Below are 10,923 nucleotides of genomic sequence, written 5' to 3'. Positions count from 1 at the left end.
TGTCTTATTTGAATTTGCTAAACTTGTTCATATGTGGTTATTTAGTTAGCTTTTGTTCAAATCTAAACTAATTTCGGTTCATTTGTGAATGAACTAAGCTTAACTTGATGCTGCTCTTAAGTATTGACCAAATTTTTTATTCTTTAAGAAATTTCAGTTCATTTCTTAGTTTAATTTAGGTTCATTTGGTTTCGTTTCACTTGAATTTCTCCTTCCATCTTCCGCTTCGCCTTCTTCTTCTTTTTCAGTTTTATTTTTCATCTTCTCCTTCTTATTTTATTTTCTCAAAATTCTTCTTGATTTATTCTCTTAAAAAAATACAACAAAGAAAAAAGAATACAAAGAAAAAAGAAGAGGAACACGAAGAAAAAAAAAAAAAGAAAACAGGAAAAAAGAATACCAGAAACACAAAGAAGTTGAAGAAAAAAGAGAATGAGAAAAATGCGAGAATCGTTACGTAGTTGAAGCGTGTATTTAAGTTTCACTAATAAAACTGATTTTTATTAGGTTTAAGCAAGCTTAATTAGACTTAATTGCTAAAAAGACTTGGATATATAATAACTCTCAGAACTTATTTAACATATCTAATCTTTAGAAAAGTATTTAAACTTTTCATCATTTTTATTAAAAATAATTAAAAAAATAGTTAAATTAGCAAGATAAAATCATATAAAATCACCGATACTAAAATGTTACTATTAAGTTAACGTTAATATTAATTAAGATTAATATGTTAACGTTAATTAACATGATATAGTAATAGTAATTTTATGAGATAATATTTTATTTAATCTTTGAATTTATATTCGAATTTAAATTTAGTTTCTAAAATTTTAATTACTTTTATGTAATTTTTAAATTTTATGAATGTTATTCATGTTAGTTTTTAGAATAATTTTTTATGTTAAAATTTTAATAGACACTAAAATAAACAACCGAATGTAATGTTGGATTCTATAAAATAACATCGTTTTAATTTTGACACTCTAATAATTCAAAAACATCTTAAATAGTATTTATTAAAACTTTTTCAAACAAAATAAGTAATATCATATATTTTTTTTTTAATTATTTTATGTTAAAACAGTATCATTTTACAAATTCTAGCATAATTTTTAATTGTCTATACTAATATTTTAGGGTAATTTACCATTTTAAAATAATTGGGAGAAATCTTTACCAGATTATAACAATTGAAAAGTTCATACCTTTATGTCTTGTTTCATTTTATATAGAAACCGTGGCTGCTTAGCACGGTTTCTAAATGAACATAAACCGTACCTGCTAGCCAGGTTTTATGTTGAAGAGCATTTGAATGTAAACCGTGGGAGACAGCCACGGTTTACCCTCGGTAAATGCAATACATAAACCGTGGGAGGCAGCTACGGTTTATGAGGAAGATTTTGTGTGCATAAAACTTTGGAGGAAGTCACGGTTTATGCTATGTGAAGTAGGGTGGCTGAGAGAGAATCCGAGGAGTTTTGTGGTTTATGGAGTCAGCAAACTTATTTACGTTTTAATACGATTTGAATTGTATTAGTATATTTTTTTGTTAATCAATTTAATTTTATATAAATAATTAGAATTTTAAATTATAAAATTTGTATTAGTTTGTATTTAAAATTTAAATAGACATAATTTAAATTAATTATTTATAAAATTGTATGTATTCGTATTATTGTACTCATATGATTTATTATATTTATTTGATTAAAGAAAAAACAGTAGTTAATTACTTAGTATGAAGTACTACAAGAAAACAGCTCTATTGCTAATTTTAAAAAAAATAACGATTACTAATTTTTAACTAACAAATAAATACACTTATATTATTTTTAAATTGAAATTTTTTAAATAAATGTACTCTTATTATTTTAAATTTTTAATTTAAATAAATATTCGTATTATTTTAAATAAAATTTAAAATTAATATAAGTAGATTTATTTAAAATTTAAAATTTTAATATTTTAAATAAAAAATTAATACAAGTAGATTGATACAAAATTTTAGAATTTTAAATAGATATATTTTTATTATTTTAAATAAATATATTCTTTTAAAACGTGCATAAGAGTGAAATCATAATATATTTAATTATCATCTAATTTCATCTTTTATTTTTATTTATTCTCAACATTTTAAATTATCATATGATAATACCATTGAGTGGTATAATTTAATTTTTGAATTATATGTAATAACTTCAGTGACAATCGTTAAATATGCCTATTGATCTTTGACTGAGTTTTTGAGATATTAGTACATATACGTGTAAAGTTCACAATGTAATTGTGTTGGATGTCTTATATAATGTATTTTGACTTTGAAATACTTCACATTAGTTTATAATCATTGAATTATAAATATAGTGGCTGAATGATGTGCAATAATATTAATAGTGGTTGATTATAACAAGCCATGATAATTTTAATAGTTTTTTTTATCTTAATGCGAAATTATAGTGTCCAGATTAAGTATGTAAATAATTAACATATTAGTTTCAATAAATATCTTTGTAAAGTACTTTATTTTACACAATTATAATAACTAACTATAAATTTACACATATCATTGATTTATATAGTATCATATTTGTAAATTTATAGTATCATATTTGCAAACTTATAGTTAGTTATAGTTAGTTACAAATATTCATATGAATACAATAATACGAATACATACAATTTTATAAATAATTAAAAATACAATTCAAATCGTATTAAAACGTAAATAAGTTTGCTGACTCCATAAACCACAAAGCTCCTCGGATTCTCTCTCAACCACCCTACTTCACATAGCATAAACCGTGGCTGCCTCCAAAATTGTATGCACACAAAATCTTCTTCATAAACCGTGGCTGCCTCCCACGGTTTATGCGTTGCATTCACTGAGAGTAAACCGTGACTGTCTCCCACGGTTTACATTCAAATGCTCTTCAACATAAAACCTGACTAGCAAGCACGGTTTATGTTCATTTAGAAACCGTACTAAACAGCCACGGTTTCTATATAAAATGAAACAAGACATAAAGATATGAGTTTTTTAATTGTTGTAATCGGGTAAAGATTTTTTCCAATTATTTTAAAATGATAAATTGTCCAATATTTTATTAATATTTGTGTATCAAAAATTATCATAAATAATGACCAAACCAAAGAGGAAGAACAAGTTTAACACATTCAGTAAAGCATATAAGAAAATATAAGAATAAATTTTTGTAATTTTTATGCTATTTTTGACATAGTTATCAATAACATGAATTATGTTTTATACCACTTTTTAGAATAACAAAACAATTTAGCAACACAATCTATCATTTCTGCTGTTTTGTTCTAAAAAATAATCTTATTTTTACACAATCAGATATTTTATATGACTGAGAAGAATCCCACTAAATCATATTTTTCGCACGTATTTTTTCAAAGTCATCGTCCTTCAACTCTCAAAATGTTCTTTTATGGAACCTGAGATGTTTCAAATACGACCCACATGACTTATCCATGCGCACCACATCTGTCAAGCATACTCACACGTAACAAACAAATGTTGTACATTTTTTATTTTTTTACTACACATAACATAGACGTTATCACTTCGTTCAACGATGCCCAATTTGCTCAAGTGATATTTTGTATTAACTCGACTTAGAAGCACAAATCAAGTAAACAACTCTACTCGAAGTGGAACAATTTTTTTTCAGATTTCATTTGTGAGCTTGTAACTAAGAATATCATGGTCAATGTTTGTACCTGCAAAACCTGCACAAATGAATTAGTAATATAAACACCTTTTTATCAAATTTTTATACCACTCTATTTTATGTATCTACTATCAATCTCACAGCTTATAAGATGTTAAGTATTTGGTTCAATATATATATTAAATTGCTAATTCAACTTTTAGATTTTTTTATATTTATTAAACGTAATTTTGATATAAATTTATCTAATTTTATTTTTTATATAATAATTTTATAGATACTAATAAGTTAATTGTAATAAGATTTAATTATTTTATTAATTTTATAATTTTATTACATTTTTAATAAAATTCATATAATTTAAAAATTTATGATTGGATTTTTATGTTAAACAAAAACACAAAATATTAGAATATTTTTTTAGAATATTTTATAATATATTTTGTATCAAATACAAAAATAAAATTTTCAAAAATATTTGTATTTTTTAACAATTAATAGCTCGAAAAAACCTAATTTATAATTTTATTTAATATAAAAATTTAATAAATCTTAGACAAACAAAATAATTAAAACACAAAAAAATTTTAAAGTTAAAAATATTATAAATTGTTGAAAGAAATAAGAGTAATTATAAATTAAAAAGTTAGTCCCAATAATATTAAAATTTTGGTTCCCTCACTGGTCATATGAATTAATGCAAGTCAGGTTTATGAAATTTTAAGATCAAATATAAGTAATTGAAACTTCAAAAAATAAGATTATGTTATATATATATTAAAATCAACTATTAGTATAAAATATATGTTAAAATATAAATATATATTAAAAATAAATTAAATTATACATGTATTTATATAAAAAATATTAATAATTAAATTTCGTGTATGAATAATATTTTTTGATATTTTTTAAAATTGTAAAAAAAACTAAAATTAAAGAGTCTAATTTATATACCTTAAAATTTTTAATCTTTTTAAAATAGAATTCAATTTTTATTTCTCAAATTAAAGAGTTTTATATTTAAAATTAACACCTGAAGTCTACAATTAAAAAAAATAATATTATCAATCTAATATAAAAAAAAAATATTCAGATTAAAGATTAACTCGTAATTTTACATATTTAGAGTAAAAATAATAAAATAAATACTAAAAAAATTAAAATTTATTATTATTTTTAATCATTAACTAATTTTTCTAATTTTATATTCTAATAACATACCTTACTCTGTATTTTTAAATATTAATAGCACTAAAAATAATAAATTATAAATGATGTGTAGCGTACTAGCGTTCCTTTGATAATAGAGCACATAAAACACACACGTACACTACACAAACATACTCCTCTTCTTCCTCCTCTCTGTTCTTTCTTCCATATCTTTCTGTGGGTACCCTTCTCTCTCTCTCTCTCTCTCTCTCTCTCTCGAGATTGGTGTCAAAGATAAAGACCACTGCCATACCCACACACACTCTTCCCACTCCAAACAAAAGCTCTCTCCACAACTTCAAACACCACAAACTCCATCATTCACCATCATCTAATGAAGGAGAGTGGAGGCTCTCTTCGACAAGAGAGCCTACCCGAGATTACCACCACCAAAGAAGCTGAGAAAGAAGAACCAAACTACTAAACACTCACCTCTTTCTTCTGAACTCTCCCTACATACATACTCCATTTTCAGCTCAAAGTAACAACCTTTTCTGTTTTCTTCTTCGTGGGGTGTGTCTTCTTTGTGTTTGTGTTTTTGCTTCAATGGCACTTTCTATGCACAAGGACGCGTCAAATAGCATGGATTCAAGCAAGTACGTGAGGTACACACCTGAACAAGTTGAGGCTTTGGAAAGGGTCTATGCTGAATGTCCAAAGCCTTCTTCTTTGAGAAGACAACAACTCATCAGAGAGTGCCCAATCCTCTCAAACATTGAGCCTAAACAGATCAAAGTCTGGTTCCAGAACCGAAGGTATATTAAGGACCCTCTTATTTTTCAACATTGCAACGTTTCATAACTTTGTGCAAAAAGTCTTAACTTTTTTTTTGTCTCCCTTTTTTCACCTTTCATTGATTCTGTTTTTGTTAAGTGTCTTCAAAAGTTGTCAACTTTGGAAAAAACCGGATTTTTGGTCTGATAGCAATATATTTCCAAGTTTGTTGAGTCTCTTGTGTGAATATCAGATTGGGGAGGAAAATGCTTTGCCTTTTTTGGCTAACACTTAACAACCATTGTCATGGTTCTGTTTGGTTCCCTCTTGAGAAGTTTCTGCTTTCTTGATTTGTTGAGTTTGTTCCTGTCTTAAAAGATACTGACAATGTTCTTGTGTAGATGCCGTGAGAAGCAAAGGAAAGAAGCCTCTCGCCTGCAGACAGTGAATAGAAAGCTGACTGCAATGAACAAGCTGTTGATGGAGGAGAATGACCGGTTGCAGAAGCAGGTCTCCCATTTGGTCTATGAAAATGGATATATGAAGCAACAAATTCATACTGTAAGAACATTCTTCTCTTCAAGAGTTCAATCTATTTTTTTTTCTGTTGTTTCTTGAACTTCTTGATGATATTTGATACACTTTTTGTTTTATCACACATAAAATGGAAATGTTTGTTTTAAGATAAGGATCTTGTCATGTGGTGTGTCGTTTCCAGGCATCTGCTACTACTACCACAGACAATAGCTGTGAGTCTGTTGTGATGAGTGGTCAGAACCAACAACAGCAAAACCCAACACCTCAGCATCCTCAAAGGGATGCTAACAACCCAGCTGGGTAAGTAATCCTGTAACAAAGATTTTTCTTTTGCTGTAAAATAAGCAAATGTTTGTTGTGTATTTTTATTCAAGTGTTTCTAATTTTTCACAAATTCCTGAGTCTTTTTTTCTTTGATGTCATTGTTAGTCTTCTCGCCATAGCTGAGGAGACCCTGGCAGAGTTCCTTTCCAAGGCTACTGGAACTGCTGTCGACTGGGTCCAGATGATTGGGATGAAGGTACACACCTTATTCAATTATATGTTATTTGTTACTATTATTCTTTTGTATCTGAGCATTCTTTCATATGATGTACTATTTGATTTTGTTTTTCTATCTTATGATGTGTGTTCTGTATTTGGTGTAGCCTGGTCCGGATTCTATTGGAATTGTTGCTGTTTCCCGCAACTGTAGCGGTGTGGCAGCACGAGCCTGCGGCCTTGTGAGTCTAGAACCCACAAAGGTACGTTGTTTGTCTTGTCTTCATCTTAGGTTGTTTTACTCAATGCTGAACAATGAAAATTATGTCTTTTTTTATTGGTTTATATGATTTGATTGACTGTTTGTCACAGGTTGCTGAGATTCTCAAAGATCGACCATCATGGTACCGCGACTGTCGGTGCCTTGATGTGTTGAGCATTGTTCCTACAGGGAGTGGGGGCACTATAGAGCTCATATATATGCAGGTATGGTGATCCTTTAGGCATACAAACCAAGTTCTTATATGATTTGTGTTTTTGGTGATTTTGATTTATGTTGAAGGCTCTGTTAAGTTAAATTGATGTGTTTTTTTTTGTTGGGACGCCAGACTTACGCGCCAACTACTTTGGCAGCAGCGCGCGACTTCTGGACAGTAAGATACACTACAAGTTTGGAAGATGGAAGTCTTGTGGTAATACTATGAATAGAGTTTGATGTGCTTTCTTACTGTTTGTCCTAGCAAAATCACTGTTTATGCCTTTCTTTTGGTTCAAAGTTACCTCATTTCTAAGTGCTAATATTTTCTCATTATCGTTGAATTGTGATGGCAGATTTGTGAGAGATCATTGACATCTTCGACCGGCGGCCCTACAGGGCCTCCTTCTTCAAACTTTGTAAGAGCTGAGATGCTTCCCAGTGGTTATCTAATTAGACCCTGCGAGGGTGGTGGCTCCATTATTCATATTGTAGACCATGTTGATTTAGATGTAAGAGACATTGTTGTAATAATCCAACATTTTGTAAATGAATTTCCTACTTGGTTTCTTAACATTGTAACCGATGGCAGGTCTGGAGTGTTCCTGAAGTACTGAGGCCGCTTTACGAATCTTCAAAAATCTTGGCCCAGAAATTGACCATTGCAGTAAGTTATCTTGCCACACACATACCACTATATCTTACTCATCCAGCCATGCATAAATGAGGTAATGAACCTAAAAAATTCCTTGCAGGCCCTGCAACATATAAGACAGATTGCACAAGAATCTAGCGGAGAAATTCAGTATGGTGGGGGACGCCAGCCTGCTGTGTTGAGGACATTTAGCCAGAGACTCTGCCGGTATGGCCCAGCCTTTTTATTCTGTCAAGAATCTATTCCTAGCTGTACATTTGAATTATTGACTTGATGTACATTCGGTGTTTAATTGTAACATTCTAGATAAAAGTTGAGTCTTTTTAATTACTGTATAATTAATTGAAATTCAACTTCTTAGGGGGTTCAATGATGCTGTTAATGGGTTTGTGGAGGATGGTTGGTCACTGCTGGGCAATGATGGGGTAGAAGATGTGACTATAGCTATAAACTCATCTCCCAACAAATTTTTGGGGTCCCAGTACAATTCATCAATGTTCCCAGCTTTTGGAGGTGGGGTTCTGTGTGCCAAGGCATCCATGCTGTTGCAGGTACTTAATGAAGCAAACAAATTTCATGATCACCTATGGTACAAAAGTAATATTCTTGAACTGCTTTTTAATAATGGTGTTTTGCAGAATGTTCCTCCGGCCTTGCTTGTTCGATTCTTGAGGGAGCATCGGTCTGAGTGGGCTGATTATGGTGTTGATGCATACTCTGCTGCATGTCTTAAGGCTACTCCCTATGCTGTTCCTTGTGCAAGACCTGGTGGTTTCCCAAGCACCCAGGTCATTTTACCACTTGCTCATACTATTGAGCATGAGGAGGTATTAATCTGAACTTTGTTATAATCTTTAATCTTAATTAGTTTTATTCCTTAATGGAACATAGTATATTATTGTGTGCTAATTTACTGCTTACTTTAATTCGTGCAGTTCTTGGAGGTAGTTCGGATAGAGGGTCATGCATTTTCCCCTGAAGATGTTGCATTGGCACGCGATATGTATTTGCTTCAGGTAAAGCTGTGCATGTTTTATTATAGCCAATATACATCTTTTTGTTTTCTTCCCCTTTTATTATGCAAGTAATTCTTATTTTAACTTTCTATTATGCAATTTGATTTTGCAGCTTTGCAGTGGGGTTGATGAAAATGCAATTGGAGCTTGTGCTCAATTGGTATTTGCACCTATTGATGAATCATTTGCTGATGATGCTCTTCTACTTCCTTCTGGATTCCGCGTCATACCATTGGATCCTAAAACAGTTCAGTGACTTTACTCTTACATAGTTTTACGATGATTTGATATCTTGATTTTTGAGTTCTAGAAAGTAATTTGTATTGGCTGATACTAACGGTGTCATGCATCATCCTGTGTTGACTAATAAAATGTCATTGTTTCTGTTTCTTTTCATCCCAGGATACTCCAACCACAACAAGGACATTAGATTTGGCATCCACACTTGAAGTAGGTTCTGGGAATACACGTGCAGCCGGAGAAGCCGATGATTACAATCTTCGGTCAGTCCTAACCATTGCATTTCAATTCACCTTTGAGAACCATTTGCGCGACAATGTAGCTGCCATGGCTCGCCAGTATGTGCGTAGTGTTGTGGGGTCGGTTCAGAGGGTTGCAATGGCAATTGCTCCATCACGGCTCAGTACTCAACTGGGGCCAAAGTCTCTCCCTGGTTCACCGGAGGCTCTTACTTTAGCAAGATGGATCAGCCGAAGCTACCGGTATTGTTGGCTTTTTAGATTACTTGTTGCTTAATCCATTGGAATTAGAAAGTTGTATTTTGAATCCATGTGTCTGATCTGGTAGCATAAAATTTTATTGTAGAGTCCACACTGGTTCAGACCTTTTTCGGGTTGAATCAACTGCTGGTGATGCAATCTTGAAGCAACTTTGGCAACATTCTGATGCAATCATGTGCTGTTCTGTGAAAACAAATGTAATCCCTTGGAACTGTTCTTTATCTTCTTTTTTTTTTTCATTTCTTCTTAGCTGAATATGGAGAACTAATGTCATGAATTCATCTTAAGTAATATACTAACTGCCAAAATATTCGCAGGCATCTCCAGTATTCACCTTTGCAAACCAAGCGGGACTTGACATGCTCGAAACTACTCTTGTCGCCCTTCAAGACATTATGCTCGATAAAGTTCTTGATGAATCTGGCAGGAAGATTCTTTGCTCTGAGTTCTCCAAGATTATGCAACAGGTAATTAACAAATAAACCTTACTTTAAGAAAGATCTATAAGCATAATGGGTTGGCGCGACTGATTTGTTTGATCCATGTAGTAGACCTCATTTGCTAATGGTAGACAACAACTTATGACCTCTATTGTTACCTGTACATGATTTGCATCCTTCTGATTCTCTTTTCCATTCTAGTTTTGATTTGAGTTGATATCTTAAGCAATATGCAGAGTTCAGAATTTCATTTTTCCTTTTGTTTGTTTTTTCAAACTGGTCCTTTGTCTAATGAAGAATCTTATATTACATTATTATTATTATTACTATTATAATATCTCTATGTAATTTATATATTCAGCACTTAAGTACTAGATACTGCTATCATATAATAGACAAATGTACTAATTTCAAGATTTCATGAACCCATGTCTATATATATATATATATATATATGCTTTTATATTATTATAAAAAAATATCCTTGTTAAATTAGTGCTTAGGCCAATTACAATGTTCTTGATGTGTCAGAATCTTGTCTAAGTAGGTTCTTGTTTTGTTTTTATTGGATTACCAAGGCTATGATGGGGTTTGTCTTTTGATTGTTTCTAAAGCAAGTGTGCATTGGTTTCAAGATTAGACTATGAATTACAACTAATTCTTAGCCATATATGGTTGGTATGATTTTTAACCTTATCATGGTGTCCTTTGGTTATTTAAGGCACTGCAACTTTTCTGCCGGACTGTGTCATGTGACTCAAGTCCTTTTCAAATAAAAATGTAGCAATTTGTTTTTATCCTTTTATTTTTTTAATTTTAATATAGGGTATCTAATCTATTTTTGGCTAAAGAAATGGGACTTTGACCAGGAGGGTGACATGGCTTTTATTGGTTCTCACTCTGTCCCTAGTCTATTAGTTTAATCTTTATAAATGTTTATTGCGTGGTTAATT

The 10,923-nt window shown here is 30.8% G+C and overlaps 1 protein-coding gene across 1 annotated transcript; it reads left to right on the top strand.

The window, feature by feature from the left end:
* Nucleotides 1–5,043: 5,043 nt before the first annotated feature.
* Nucleotides 5,044–10,104, top strand: LOC107483184 (homeobox-leucine zipper protein ATHB-14). Its single transcript, XM_016103805.3, has 17 exons — nt 5,044–5,668; nt 6,029–6,188; nt 6,346–6,464; nt 6,594–6,684; nt 6,812–6,907; nt 7,017–7,130; nt 7,253–7,336; nt 7,476–7,631; nt 7,712–7,786; nt 7,875–7,981; nt 8,136–8,325; nt 8,413–8,601; nt 8,710–8,790; nt 8,903–9,037; nt 9,193–9,512; nt 9,616–9,727; nt 9,848–10,104. The coding sequence occupies exons 1-17, from the start codon at nt 5,460–5,462 to the stop codon at nt 10,010–10,012; spliced, it is 2,403 nt and encodes an 800-aa protein (XP_015959291.1). The 5' UTR covers nt 5,044–5,459; the 3' UTR covers nt 10,013–10,104.
* Nucleotides 10,105–10,923: the final 819 nt, after the last annotated feature.

This window comes from Arachis duranensis, chromosome 4 (assembly GCF_000817695.3).
Source record: "Arachis duranensis cultivar V14167 chromosome 4, aradu.V14167.gnm2.J7QH, whole genome shotgun sequence".
NCBI lineage: Eukaryota > Viridiplantae > Streptophyta > Magnoliopsida > Fabales > Fabaceae > Arachis > Arachis duranensis.
Note: the sequence above shows the minus strand (reverse complement) of the source record. Positions and strands in the feature narration are given on the sequence as shown.